General features: G+C 35.5%; 1 protein-coding gene across 1 annotated transcript; it reads left to right on the forward strand.

Annotated features, from left to right (window-relative positions):
• Positions 1-6,763: 6,763 nt before the first annotated feature.
• Positions 6,764-15,838, forward strand: meox2b (mesenchyme homeobox 2b). The gene is made up of 3 exons (XM_058753978.1): positions 6,764-7,796; positions 11,004-11,176; positions 14,484-15,838. Exons 1-3 carry the CDS (start codon positions 7,307-7,309, stop codon positions 14,703-14,705), a joined length of 885 nt encoding a protein of 294 aa, XP_058609961.1. The 5' UTR covers positions 6,764-7,306; the 3' UTR covers positions 14,706-15,838.
• The last annotated feature ends 309 nt before the right edge of the window (positions 15,839-16,147 follow it).

The following is a 16,147-nucleotide window of genomic DNA, read 5'->3' on the forward strand; positions in this document are numbered from 1 at the left end:
CCAGTTTCTTTACATTTTTAAAAAGAGAACCCTGCCAGAACGTTGTGAGAATGTTCCCTGTTAGCTGGGAAGTGAAGTACGTTGTTATTTTTGTGCCACAATTCTGCATTTCTGCTCAAGTGAGTCATTGAATCATTCAGTCAACCAATTAGTAAAAAAAACAACTGAGTCTTTTATTAAATTTTGTGTGTACAAATCTCCCAAAAGACTCCCAAAGGAGCGTTTATACATCCTGCAAATAGCAACAAAGCAGATATAAAAAGATTTTCTCATTGATTCATTAATCTAAAAGATTTTTTTCTAAAACAGTGATTCATTTACAGGCAAAACAACAACACTGTGTGTGACCTTCTCGGAAACATAACAGACATTAAAAACATACATGATCAGTAACATTATGTAGATTTTCTCCTATTCAATGTAATGTAAACACATCATCAGGTTAATCTAGCTTTATCCTGTGTATGTATGTGTGTTTGTGTCTGTAACTGATTGTATATGCGTTGAAAGATTCTTACAAAGTGTATGGAGAAGGCATTGGCAGATAGAGACTGTTTGTATACAGTATAAAAAAGACAGAGATGGAGCGTGTGTTACACTTGTGGTTTGCTCTTTCCTCTTTTGTTTCTTCCAGATTAATCAGAGACCACAAGAGGTGAACCCTTTTTCACGTAAACATGGCATGGTGGTGTGACACGGCTCATTAGCAAAGAAAATGGTGTATTCAGAGCAATGTGATTGTGGCTTTCTGTTAAGAGCTCACATATTTACAGGCCCCAGCATCGCAGCAGCAGGATGGTGCCAGCCGCAAATAATGTTTACACTTAATCTTCCAACAGAATTAGCGCTCAGAGGGCTAAAATAGTAAATTACGGCCTGATTACAGAACAACTGAACATGTGGTAAAAAAATGCAAGCAGTCATTAGCTGGACGAATGAAGCGTTTAGCCTATGTTGGTATGCTGTTTGAAAAGGCATGATTTTCTAAACTTTAACATGTAAACACTTGTTGCTGGATGAGGAAAGCATCTGTCGGTATCTTCTGCTAGGTTTCTTTCACTAGAGATACATGTTCGGTTTGTCAGTGTGTCAAATAGATTAGCAATTTCCATGGAAGACATTTTGTTCTGGTTGGAAACATTTAAACACCGTTTGTTTTTGCTAAATATTTATAAATAATAGTTGGACTAGAAATTTGTTCTAGACTGAAGGATTTTCTAAGACTGCAAAAAGTGTTTCCCCATCAATTTACATGGTCCACACAGTAAAAATGAAAAGATGCTTGAGGCTGCATTTCAGCTTCCTGTAATTTGTGCTTCAGTAACCCAATCACAAAGGAAGCATTTATGGTGCTTGCAATATTGTTTTGTTTTTATTTCATTTTCTTTAATAAATTGATTTTTATTGAGCAAAGCATGGAAAATGATCAAAAGTGTTATTTATTATAAACATTTCTATTTCAGATAAATGCTGTTCTTTTGAACTTTCTATTCATCAAAGAATCCTGAAATGGATTACAGTTTCCAGAGTTTATAAAATATTATCCAACACAACTGTTTTCAAAATTAATAATAAGAAGAAATGTTTCTTGAGCAAATGAGTATATTAGAATGAATTCTGAGGGATCGTGTGAAACTGAAGTATGGAAGCTCATTTATGCCAAGGAATAAAAAATAAAACGAGGTAATTGCGACTTTTTTTCTTAGAATTTTGATATATAAACTCATAATTGCGCGTTTATATCTCACAGTTCTGACTTTTTTCCTCGCAATTCTGACTTTATAACATGCATTTGTGAGTTTATATCTCGCAATTCTACTTTATTTCTCAGAATTGCGACTTTATTTCTTAAAATTGCGAGTTTAAATCGTACAATTCTGACTTTTTTCTCCCAATTGCAAGCTTATTTCTCACATTTCTGAGGAAAAAAATTGCAATATGTAAACTCGCGAGAAAAAGTCAGAATTGTGGGATAAAAAGTCTTGTTTTTTATTCAGTGGCGGAAATCTTCCATACTGAAGACTGGAGTAATGCTGCTGAACATTCAGCTTTACAGTCACAGGGATAAATTGCATATTCAAATATATTCAAATAGAAAACAGTTGAATAATAGTAATAGTACATAATAAAAATAGTACCGGTAATAATATTTCACTATATTTCTGTTTTTGCTGGATTTTTGGTTAAATAATTGCAGCCTCAGTGAGCATAGAAGACTTAAAAAAATAATAATAATAATTTTACTAACTGCCAACTTTTGATTGGTTGTGCATATATTAAAGTTCTTTATTTCTGGCACCTTTATAGGCTGCCTAGAGATTCCCCAGACTGGCTGAGGGACCTAAAAAGGTGCTTTTAAATATTTTTTCATTTTTACAGTGAATGTCAAATTATAACAAAAGTATTCATAACAGCCCCAGGCCTAATAATCAGCAGTGTGACAGTGATTGTCCTTCACAGTTAGCAGTATTTTTAACAAGCAAATCCTAAATCAGTAAATCTCTAAGGAAAACTCCCCATAGAAGAGCAGTGAGGTAATGTGTCCTTCATGGTTTGCTAAAGAGTCCTGGTGGCTGGATTTTAGTAATGAACAAGAATGATCAAGGCACATAACCTTGAATTGAGATTGATGCCGTGGCGGCAGAATCCCAGCAAGGAAAATTCTGAGAGTGCGCCTGTTAAAGTCATATGTATGAAAATCATTAGAGTCAGTTCTGTGACTAAAAAGTTTGGAGATGAAAAAAATAAAATAAAATGTTATAGTGATACAAAACCCATAGGCAAAGTCAAATCTAGTTTAGGATCTGGGCCATTGCATGAAGAATTTAATAGGAGAAGGGAAGCCATTAAATCATAAGATGTCAACTTCACTTTTCAGAATTATTTCTAATATTAGTACAACGTGTCACACTGGAGGTAGAAAGCAAAGCTGGGATAGTCAGAGTTCATTTTTTCATTTTCAGTTGCTAACATATGCCAGTATTCCTTCTCTGCGGCCACCAGAAACAAATTCAGTTTTAAAAGGCATTGCAGAAGTGTAGGCTCTGCATGGAATGCATTAGTCTCAGCTCGTGTCATGAGCGCAGACCGATTGACTCTGCAAGCTCAATCAGATAGTCTGGCTAAGGAAACACATACCCTCACTTGTTATGTGTGTTTCAGGCTCTTTAAAACACAGGGAGTTTCAGATCGACTCTGATTGGACTGTTTTTTTTTTTATGTTTAATTTTAATTTCAGATGTAATTATTGTAGCACAGTGGCCATTGCAAATGCATCAGTAACAGGTTCGGTTACTAAATGGTAAATCAAAACTCACAATTTAATAAATGGGTTGGTGGAATTATTAGATGGTACACTGTAAAAAAAATGTATGTAATAAATAAGTAATGGCAACATTTTTTTTTTTTCCATTAAATGATCAAATTAGTTTATTTCAAATAAAATTGTTCTTCAACTAATTTCAACTGATTTTATTTTATTTTTTCAACTAATCCAATACAATTTAAATTGAAATAACTTGTACTGCCAGTTTAAGTATTCTTAAAAAAAGTAAGTTGAAACAGCTGGAATTTATTTATTGTGTAAATAGTATGTAAAAATAAAAGAATAGATAGAAATGAAAATATTAAAGGTTACATAACAAATGTCAGAGAAGTAGTCCAAAAGTAGTGAATCTTGATCTTGACTGATATTTTTCTGTATGTACATTTAAATACCTTAAATATTTTTACATTTTTAAATGTAAAACTATTAATATTTAATATTTACAAAATAGTTATGGTATTTAAATGTACATACAGAAAACTGATTTCTTATACGGTTCTGTTATAAAACAAAGTCACATTTTCTGTCATGTAAATACACATAAAATACAACAGCACTTTAATATTTTTTTAATAAAAATTATTCCATTAAATTTGAATTAAAGTATTCCATAATATTTTTTTTATCATTATATCACATTTTTATCATGTTTTATTATGTTTTTATGTTAATTTAAATGAACATATTTCAATGAATATTTCAAGATTTATTTTTTCTTTAGCGAAACAACAGTTGCAATTTTTTTTGGCAATTTATCAATTTTGCGTTCATGAATGTAGGGTTTTATTTATTTTAGACATTAAATTATTGTCATACACACAGACAAACGAATGTTGAATAAGTAATAACTAGAAAGAATATCAAAGTGCTGAAGAATGGATTTTGTTGGATCAGATGACAGCATTTTTTATTTTTAATAGCAGTATAGTTCCTACGCAGTCTCTTATAAAGTGACTCAAGCGTAGCAGGGATTTCTGAAGACTCTATATTTTCTCAGTCTTTGTGTGTTAATATGAAACGCATCACTTCCTCCTCCTTCGACTCCTTTCATCCTCTCATTACAAAGCAGCGCACATTACACATACACTAAAGCCGCTTAGAGTATCCTATTGGAAATGTCTGTCTGAGGTCTGGCATTAACAGATACCAGAGTTAGTGGTTTCGTCGACGAACTCCTTTTCCACTCAGCTAATGAACGTCACGGGGCCTTTTAAAAATAGAAAGTGTTTTAAAACGAACCGAACAGAGTGACACGAAAATTACAATGTATAGAATGACAGACTGATGCAATCTACAAATAACTTTAGAAAATACATGACACTAAATCACTAGAAGTTTCATATATTATCACTCAAACTCCCAATTAGCTTCCAAAACAACAAAAATGAAATCCCGGAAAGCATCGGTGCTCTATTTTAACAATCATCCGTCTGGGTTTCCTTTCACACATGTCTGATTGACTCCGACAGGCTGGAGAGGCCTCTTCAAAATCCAACAAAATCTAATAAGCATTAGCCTGTCAGACAAGCTCTACCTTGTGTCACACACACATTCGACAGTTGGCCACCAGGTGAGAGGAGTCACCTGCAGAAAATCCCTTTTCCCCGGGGAACTGTCAAATTAGCAGTTAGCTATTATGGAGGCTTAGGTCTTGGACCCGCAGAGAGAGAGAGAACGAGGAACGAAAGACAGCAGACTCACATAACCGCTCAGAGGCCTGGGGGCAATGGCATGGTGCAGGGTCTGAGGCAAAACCCAAACCATATGAACATTAATACGCACCCGGGGGCCATTCTCGGAGATTACTTTACATAACGACTAATTGGCCTAATTTGTTAAATAAACACTATATTTTCTTTTGAAGCTTAATACAGGACCACTGGACATAGCAGTCACTCTGAGCCGAGCAGCAACACCCACATCGGATTTTGGTGGTCTGCTAAAGTCATTTCCCCTCAAAATGAACCTAATTTCCTCTCTGGGTTCAGGATCATGTGCGTGTTCGGTTCGCCACAGTCATCTAAATGTAGAGATAGTGCTAAATGTAAAAAACCGTAAGTTATTGAATCGCGAAGTTGAGGTTGAAAACAGAACTGCTAATGTCTGTGTTGTTTACAATACTATTGCCTTTCAAGTTAATACTGCTGGGTGGAAAGTCTACAACTACTTTTTATTTGATTTATTATTATTATATTTTTTTTACACCAGCTGAGCTACACCGATCATAAAAGTGTTAAATTACCAGTCCGAGCGAGTTCTGGATTCAATAAAACTGGGATAAAAGAATTATTTTTATCCACTGAAAATTTCCAATGGCTTTTATTTTTAATTAAATGTACAGCTAAGTAATCATGGACACGAGTTGCAAAAAAAAAAAAAAGATTCTGAAATGATAAACAATGAACTTGCCACAAGACTGTAGTTTAATAGCTTTATTAGACATTGAAAGGAGATTAAAAAATTTTCCCCGTTTTGCCAGCATTTTTGTAATTATAGTGCATTCACGAGCAACACTTTCTTCAGCAAGTTTCCACCACATAAAAAATGAGATCCTTTATGATCTCTGCATTGCTGTGAGTTGTTATTTCGTTGTGGTTGAAATCTATAAAGTGAAATTAAACGGTGAAAAAAAATGAATTGCTCCTCCAACCAATAACATTCATTTGATTGTTCTGATTTTTTGCAGTATGAAAACTGAATAAAAGTCAATAAAATTGTTTTTGTTTTCAGTAACATGTTCATTAAAATATGTACTTTTCCTGTACTGTCAGCTTAGGTCATTAAATGAGTTTTCATGCCTCAAAACCAAACACATTTGTGACAGGCAAAAACGCTCTTTCAAGTCTACAGTTTCATGGAGCGTTCTGGGAGAGAATTATGGTTTTCCATCTGAGAAATACACATGAGAATGAACAGCATCTGTGTTCTCAAGGATATTTTTAATGCGAGTGACCAGCAACACTCCAGAGTATCTATTGCTAGAGAGATTTATAGAAATCTGCTTCTCGTTTTGTGTCTGAAACAGCAAGTCCAGCTTGCCATTTGGATTAGTTATATATTTATGAAATATTGCAGGGTAGACAGACTGTCAGTATGGAATCTAATTAGTCATGTTAATGAATTTAATTCAAAATTTATATAATTATCCTTTTAACAGATTTTATCCAAAATATAAGCCATTTTTAGCAATGCAAACTTATCGTGGCTCATGCAGATAAGCTATATCAAATATTGTTGTATGGTTTTTTTTTTTTGCAGATATTTTATTGAAAAATTCACAGTCTGAATTATGTTGGCAATGTGGATAAACGTGCAGACAAACAGACACCAGATAGCACCCCAAAACCCCTCACCCCATTCCCCGTCCCACCCCTAAGACCCCCATAACCCCTTCGATCCATTCCACGCTCACTTTTTGGCTGCTTATGCAACTCATTTCTTAGAAAAAGTGTCCGTGGGATCGGATAGCCCGAGTCCAAAATATCGTACCCCAGTTTTCGCGAGCCCGGAACTAGTTGGCTGGCCTCAGATTTATTGTACCTTGCCGTTCTGGAGGAAGATCGTATGCATGTGGTCAGTAGCGAGGAGCCTGCGACCCAACCTCCCTCTCATGTTACGCCCTATATATAACATCCATTCCTCCAGCACCTCCGTTCAACCCCCCCTCCCTCGTTCCCTCGCTCCAACTCCACTTCTCCAGAAGTGCTGTATCCAGTCGGGCCCAGACGGCTCAGTCTTTCCCTCTCCCTCTCTTTCTCTCTCTCTCTTCCGTCTGTCACCCGAGCTTCCTCTTGCAGGCTGTGTGTGTTTACCCTCTTTTTCGGCCTGGCAACGGGGCTGCATGCTCAGGATTACCGGAGGCCTTGCCTTTCATCGCCGCCCGCTCCCTCTTCCTTTCGCCTGGACTACGGTGGCCACGGGTGCGAGGCTGTGTGATTTCCTGCTCACGGAGTTAAGTGGATTTGTAGATACTAAAGAGACATGGATCACTCTCTGTTCGGATGCCTTCGGAGCCCGCACGCCCCGTCCCAAGCCCTGCACCCGGCGTTTGCCCAGTCCTCCCTGGCCCTGCACGGCCGCTCCGACCACGTCTCCTACCCCGACCTCCAGGGACCCTCGCCGCCCTGCAGCTACGTGGGGGAGGAGGGTGGCTTCGGAGGACCCCATCACAGAGTTCACCCCGCTCCGCAGCATCCACACCTCTCACAGCATCAGCCCTCCTGGCATGTGCCGCAGATGCCCTCGATCGATGGGGAGCGCCACGGCCTCTGCCTGCCGCACCCTGACGCCGCGGCTCCAGAACTGTGCAGCGCAGGAGGAGCGGGCTCACAGGGCCTGTGCGCAGGTAACCCAACACTCTCTGGAAGTGACCCTTCTGGGGCGTCGTGTGTGTCTGGAGAATATGGGAGACAGACCATGTCACCTGTTGAGCCGGAGCGACGGAATAGCAAAGGGAAGAGTGACAGTTCAGGTACGCAGCTCAAAACGTTTTCTTCCATGTTCATATGCGTTCAGTAGAAAAGGCATTGTGAACTTGATTTAATTTTTTTATCTTGATTTTTGTTTAATTATTACAGTATAAATCATTCAAGTGTTTTCCGTGTCTCGAGAACTGAATATTGTCTCTTGTATCACTCATCAGATTTATTCAGAATAGCACAAGTAAAAGACTTTTACTTTATGCAGTAATACAGCATTCAATTTGAGTTATTTATGAGTAAAAAACAAACAAACATTGCTTTTAGTAATATTTGTTGTATCGTCTATTTTCTGTAATCTGGACTGGATTTGGAATTAAATTTTTATAATATGTTTTAATAAATATTAAGGTGAAATTCATCCATGCACCAAATTAAATGTTTAATGTAATGGATTGTTTAGAAAATAGCTTAGTTTTATTTTAATAGTTTATTTTGCAATGTTCAGTAAGAGTTCAAAGATTAGTGTACCTTTATATTTTTACATAAATAAAATGATTTAAAATAGGAAAAGAATTAACAGAGAATTAAAGAACTGGCATTTAAGATTTTTTATTTATACAGTTTAGTTGACATCAAGACACTTTTAAACAAAAATCGTTCTATATGTACTAAATGGATTTTATTTGTACTGCACTGTAAAACCGATTTTTCGAAGTTTGCAAGAAAATGCTATTTCTGTTTAGTTTTTTTCTTCTTCAAAGTTTCACATTTAATTCAATGTGTTACTTGTCATTTCTTTGTAATTTGTGAAATTTACTTGCAGTTTCTGAGTAGAAATTGTTTCAATGTAAATCCTGCATTGTGTCCTCAGTGTGTATTTAACTACATACTACATAAAATCATTTAATACAACTGTCGTCTATTAGAAAAGACATAAGCAGAAAAGTGATTAATTTTTACACATCTGACATTGAGATCAGATCCACACACACACAAACCGTTCTAATCCGTCTATGAACCGTGTAGAAGAGTATGCAAACTTTACAAATAAATCAAACTGAGCAGTTGTTATGAATATGGTCAAAGGCAGCTTGATATTTCTTAGTTATTAGTGAAAATGCTTCCTGATATAATAATACATTTAAGGTCGATTGAACAAAAAACAGGACCAGAAACCCGACTGGGCTGGACACGGCACAGTAGTGTTTTAATGGCAGGGCCTGCACTGTTTCTCTCTCTCATCAGTCTCAGAGGTGTAAGTCACCCTGGCATTTACCCTCAGGTCTTTAATAGACCACAGGTGAAAGCCGCCGTTAAATGCTCACACTGCCCACAGCTGTGCTTTTGATACCCCAAACACATACGCACCATTTACGGCTGGGGAAAACAGTTAGAGCTGCAGCTGGAGTTTTTTTATATAAAACGTGACCCCTAAAATTCAAGAACAATAGAAAATGTCACACCTGGTCATCTAAGTGGTTTGACATTGACATACAGTCTTTAAAACTGTGGTGCAGAAAAAAGCAACTTAACCTAGTTGTTTTGCACGAACACACAGATCTTGCCGTATAAAGTGGAATTGTGAACAGAGCGAATGTCTTCAGGAAAAAAATCACTGCTGTGTTTAAAAAGATTTAGTTCACTTTTTTTCACTTTTACAGTAGATGAACTGAATTGCCCCAGCTTAACTGTACATCTAAGATTTTGGGTTTTCTGTCTGTTTAGTCATGCCATGAAGGGGGTCTAAATGCTGTAGCTTTTCATCCAGGTGCCTGTAATTTATGGCATGATGGCATACTGATGGATAGGCCCAATAGTGGTAGAACTTTCCAGAAGGCTCCTGTTGGCACTTGCTGTGCCTTTATACCAAATCCAATTTCCTCCAGTCTGTTGGCAGTTATCAAAGCCAGTGTGGTTTTCATTTAGAGCCGTGTCACATATCGAGATGTTGCAGCGATAGGCTGAACAGATTATAGATTATTCCAAAAAGTGATGTTGGATATGAAATATGAGTTTCAAAGCTCATAATCTTGTGTTCTGTAAAATCCTTGGATTTCTAGAGCAGTTGTATTTTTATGCCGGTTTCAAAGGAGCCAAAAATTCAACATCTAAATCACACCCGTCCCTATAAGGCAAGCCAAAAGATATTCATTGGAAACATATTTTCCTTTAAAGATTTTTTGTAATGAGTTATTTTAAAGTCTCTATGTCTATTAACTGCATTTGAACTGATTGTTTTGCATTACACTGTTAGTCACATTATAAAAGTATAAAATTAGTCTGTGAAATTCAAACTCACAGTAGTTTAGTTTGTAAATATTAAAAGAAAATGTATAAGCCATGTTGTAGTAATGAGAATTGATTGCTATTCACATATGTATACACTGTGGTGACCTGCAATTTATTACCTTTAAAAAACTATTTCCAACTGATCAATGCCTTGAATTGAATTTTGTTGGAAAAAACCTAATGCATTTAGGTTGATTTAGTGACATTAAATAATATTTTTGATTTTAATCAAATCTCTTAATATAGATGCTACCAAATAAAGTACTTTTTAAACAATTGTTTTATCCAACTGCCATTCTAACATGGCAAAAATAATTCTTGACAAAATAAAAACCCAATTAATTATTTGCCCTGGAATTTACATAGTTTGCTATGTTTTTTTTTAATTTAGTGTTTAATGAATTAATAAATGATGGAATCAAACTCTGATTTTATGCTCTATATATTCCTATTTTGGATAGGCAGAATTTTAGTTTTTTTCAGTTATAAAGACACAATCATAAGATTACTATAACTAAATATATATATTGCATAACAAGCTTCAATCAACACAGGGTTGAATTTGATAATTTTTGGACCAATCAGAAATGTTCCTTGGGAACACTTCATGTATTCTGTTAAAGGAGACGTGTGTGGAAAATGAAGAGCAAATTGATCTGATTGTTGGAGAGTGTGAACGAAGCCCTGTTGATTCAGGCCAGATTTGAGAGCATGTGCTCCGTTCTCTGGCCCTTCTCCGCCTGCTAAAAACACCAGACCCATATCGCCATAATAAAGGGTGATTGGCAGGCCAAATTGTTCCGCTTTCATTTTTATTTTTGTTCGTTTATTTTATTTCAGAGCCCTGCAGTTTATCACACCATCTTATTTTTTCACCCTTTCGCTTTCCCTTAACGTTTTTTTTTTCTTCTCTTTTTCTTTTTCTGTGCATTTACAGCGGCTGGAAAGTGATCTGTTTTTCATTTCAGATTCCCAGGATGGGAGCTATAAGTCAGACGTGAGCAGTAAACCTAGGAAGGAGCGCACAGCGTTCACCAAGGAACAGATTCGAGAACTGGAATCAGAATTCGCTCACCACAACTATCTGACACGGCTTAGACGTTACGAAATCGCTGTCAACCTTGACCTCACAGAGAGACAAGTACGTTCAATGCTGAGCCTGTTTTCACATGTTACTAACAGACATAACACTGGCACGTCAAAATATTTCTTTGCTTCACGGGTAAAAAAGCCTTTGCATAAAGGCTGACTTCACTTAAAGTGATTAAGTCGTATAAAGTGATAAACGCAATGCTTAATGTTAGTAATTTTCAACAAATTAAATAATATGACCTCATTTACTGATATAAATCTCAAAATATTTCAGTTTGAGTTCTCTAGAAATATGTTTTACATTATAAATGAGTGACGTGTTTTACACAGGGCTCTGTGTCGAGGGGTTCAGTCTATTTGTTAGGATTGAGGGAGGGATTCTCTTTTTTTTGAGAACATTTTTTGAATGACTTTTATTAGATAAGAAAGAGGGAAAGTGACACAGAGAGAGGGACAGCAGGAGCGGGACATGATCCAGGCTGGACTTGAACCAGAGTCCCCATGAGCACATTTTTTTTTATTGAATATTACATTAATTCAGAGGCCTCCAATTTTCCCATCTGCTAATTAACTGCAATGATATAAACCTTTCGAAATAGTGACAATAAAATTATATGAAGGAGACAGGGGCTAGTAGTCACAAAGGTGTACAGTATCTCACTTACTGAGAGTAAAAAGTCCTTTTTTTTAATCCATTTTGGTCACACTTTTTCAATTCTCACTATTAACTATGACTTTTGTGTCAATAAACTCCTAATTTGTTGTTTATTAATAGTTGGTAAGTAAGTAGGTACGGAGTAGGATTAAGAGATCTAAAATATGATCATGCAGAATAAGGCATTAATACATGCTTTATAAGCACTAATAAACAGCCAATATGCTAGTAATTTGCATGCTAGTTAATAGGGAGAATTGGTCCTTAAAATAAAGTGTAATCTTATATAGTCTTCTTATATATAGCCTACCTTTTTAAGGCCTTATAACTTACGTTTACTCACTTTTACTCACTGGAGTAAAAACTAGCCCAGTCTTGTATATTACTCTTTAAATATATTTAAAATTAGACAGTGGTTGTAGTTCACTGTAGATCTACTGATTTTTGGTGCTTTCTTCAAAATGACCCGCACATCCCACACAGCCATTCCAGAGTTTAGGATCATACCAGATGAGTCTTGACCTAAAAAGAAGATTTACTGTATATGTAACTCACTTAGGATTTGCATTTTTGTTTTATTCCCTCTTTCTCTTTCTACTCCTCCACACAATTGCTTCCTATCCAATGACTCTCAGCACCGATCCAATAAATCTGTGGATGTGGGTTGATCTCAAATCTTTGAAAATCAACCCTTTCTGTGCATCTTCGCTGTATTTATATTTATATTTATTCCACATGCACACATTTGAATACATATAAAAATGCGTATTGTTTTAAAATAATGTAATGTGAAATATGGTAGCTTAGTTCCATAAATCCTGTAGTTATTAGTGTAAAGAGTTGCAAAAAAGTTCCCACACTTCATCTAAATGTTTTTGTCATGTAAGGAAATCTGCCGACTCATTTAAGAGCTCACTCTAAAATACCTGCGCTGCGCTAACTAAAATAACCCCCTCAGCCTGAAATAGTCCTGCTGTCAAGCCAGAGGTGGGGGGTGAGGTGCCGCCACTCGGTCCAGATCCGATCGACCCGTTTTAGGCAGCAGCTTGATCATCCCAGAGGAGACACAAATACAGAGCAAAGTGTCAAGTCAGGACCTGGAACGTGGGCCAAAGGGCGACCAGGAGTTTTGCATCAGCACATAACTGACCAGGTGGAAATAGAGCCAATGCTAGCCCCCACAGAGCCAATCATATCTCTGATCCACCAAACTTCCCAGAAATCTGCTCCAGAAGAAAAACACAAGTGTCCACCAGATCCACAGTTCCTTTAAAGATTAAAAGCAGATATGAAGCACATGAAATGAGGTGTTTTACGTATGTGTTGGTTTACGTATGTGGTCTATACGTGTGGGATCTGAGTGCTGTGTTGGCAGAAGTCGTTGAGAGAAAGCTTTAAATCTGTCGCTCATCCGATCTGATACACACGCGCAGTATGAAGGGGGTTCTGATACAGAGGGCGTGATGGTGGTTTTAGAGTGGGGGTCTGCGTGCCAAAACAACTCTTTCTGGAAAGTGCCATAACACACGCCCTAACACACGTTCCCACAAAGTGGCGTTGAGTTTCCCTGATACAGATCTTGGACGCCTGTGTTGCTAAGAGACCAATAAAGTCCCATAAACATTGTGTGTAATTGACTACTGTATAATAGCTTGGCCAAAAATGAGTCTCGTAATGAGCAAACAACACTTATTTATTCATTTGTTTTTCTTGAATTATAGATGGTATTCAACATTTATTTGTTCATAATTATTTGTACAAGTATACTTAATATAATACAGTGTTGGGAAGATTTTAGTGAAATATAAGAATTGACTTTTAAAGTTTCGGAAAACAAAATTACTGTAAAATTTTTGCCTCAACTAATTAGACATTTTTCTGTAATTGTTAAAATCTGTTTTAAAACTGTTCAAATCAGAACATTTTAATTTTGCCATACAGTAGCACAGATATGTCCATTACACCGTTTTCAGATAATAAATTAAAATAAAGATGTTTAATATTAAATAAATGCAAATAAATATCAAAATATGTAAAATTGTATTTAATATTATGATTATTCAGTTTAATTAAATAATACATTTCCCCTTAAGTCAATGAAATGGTTCATTTATTTATAACTGTATAAAAATATATCTCATTTCATTTTATATTCAAATTTCAAATCTAATATTTCTAGAAATACCTCATATTTTGTGGGCGAGGTTGTTATCGAAAATTAAAACCCTTAAAAAAATTGTGATTATTTGAAATAAAATAAAGATTAACAAAAATAAATAATGTATAAAATAAACGCATTTCTGCTAACTGCAGAGGCAAGATTTCTGAAATAAATAAAACTAAATAAACAAACAAAAAAAAAACTAAAAATGTAATAAAAACTATAAAGAAAAAAAAACTTAAAACCCACAACAAAATTGCTTTGAACTAAAAAAGTTTTTGACTAAAATCTTTAACTAAAATTCAAATCTGATTTAAAATATTAACAAAATCTACAATAGTATATCAATGATACCATAATAACACAGCGTGTGATAACATTTTTGGGCAATTAATATTGAGAAATAAAATGTACTATTAAAAATGAGGCTAAGAACAGTTGCATGTTTTTATTTTTTTTATTCCATTTTGACTCTACTCTATAAAATTCTCCATCCGGTTTGCTTTATAACTACTTTAACATTATGTCTCTTGCACGCAGGTAAAGGTGTGGTTCCAGAACAGACGGATGAAGTGGAAGCGAGTGAAGGGAGGTCAGCAGGGAGCCGCAGCGCGGGAGAAAGAACTGGTGAACGTAAAGAAAGGAACTCTCTTGCCTTCTGAGTTCTCCCCAATGGTCGGACTGCACCATCCCATGGGTTCGCCAAGCAATGAGGACGACAGTCACGACAGCGACCAGAGCTCTGAGCACACGCATTTATGATGCCCGCTCTCCAGCTGGTCAGAACCTGCCAATTTCCTCAGGAATCAACTATGTTGGTACTCCGAAGGCTGTTAACAACTAGTACTGTGCCGTGTTGTGTTATTTCATTCTGAGTGGTTAGGGTTTGTTTTTGGTCTGTGAAACAGATGCTCACAGGGTTGCAAACCAGAGCTCAGCCCCCTGTGGCACCGAACTTTCAAGAGTAGTCTAAATAATAATCAAAGGTGGCCACAATTTTCAAGAGACTATGCATTTCATCCAATTTTGACATTGTAAATAAATGTAAGTTTGAATGTTGTAAACATTCCACACGAGTGCCTTTGAGAGGATTTTTGCACTGTTTTAATTTTTGCCCTAACTGTTTGCTACTGTATTTACATACAGATTTTGATAAAAAATACCTTTCATTAAAAAAACATTGATATAATCTGTGACAGCACAGAATAAGTATTATCTTAGTCTGTTTGTAAAGAAACAAAGGATGCTGTTAATTACAGCTTATTTTTTGATTAAGTGATTAATTATTATGAAACGACGATTGTTTTGTTCATTTTTTACAGTATGGGTACTTTGGATTGAAACGGATTGAATATGACATGGCATACTGATAAACATTTCATTTCGAAGGATAATAGAATAAAAATACACGAACTATAATAAGAATCTTTACACTTGCCTAAAGGCTTGTGTACTTCAGGACTGCAAATAATGTTCCATGATCATTGAAGGAGTCATTAAAAAAACATTACACTCACTTCAAAAAATTGGGTTTGGTAAGATTTTTGTTAATGTTTTAATAGAAGTCTCTTATTCTCACCAAGGTTGCATTTATTTGATCAAAAATACAGTAAAGACAGTAATATTATGATATATTATAACAATTTAAAATACTGTTTTTTATTTTTATTTTAATATGTTTTAAAATGTAATTTATTCCTGTGAGGGCAAAGCTGAATTTTCAGTTTCTCAAGTCTTTTTCAAGTCTTCTCATTTTTGTGATCAATTTAATGAAATATTGAAAAAGGAAAAGTATGAATTTATATAAATATACAGTATATATATATATATATAAAATCTTACTGACCCCAAACCTTTGTATAGTAGTGTTCATAATTTATAAATGCAACATTACATATGGCATATTTTTCTTTCTTTTTTTTTCCTGTTCAAGTTTATGATATAGTTCGTATCTTTTATTTACATTGTAAATAAACAAATGTTAGGTATTTCAGTTTCAACTTTTTTTCACAACAAACCTGCTCAAGGAATTTCACCAAAAAACAATTAATTAATTAATTAACTAATAAAAACAAATATATATTTTTTTTAATGGAAATCTTACCAAAGGTCGAAGAGGATTATGTGATGTAAATGTTATGGAAAGCCATGTTGAAGAGCTAATATTATGGTTTGGCGTTTCTGTGAAGACCACGTGAGTGAGC

Source organism: Onychostoma macrolepis, chromosome 19 (genome assembly GCF_012432095.1).
Source record: "Onychostoma macrolepis isolate SWU-2019 chromosome 19, ASM1243209v1, whole genome shotgun sequence".
Classification (NCBI taxonomy): Eukaryota; Metazoa; Chordata; class Actinopteri; order Cypriniformes; family Cyprinidae; genus Onychostoma; species Onychostoma macrolepis.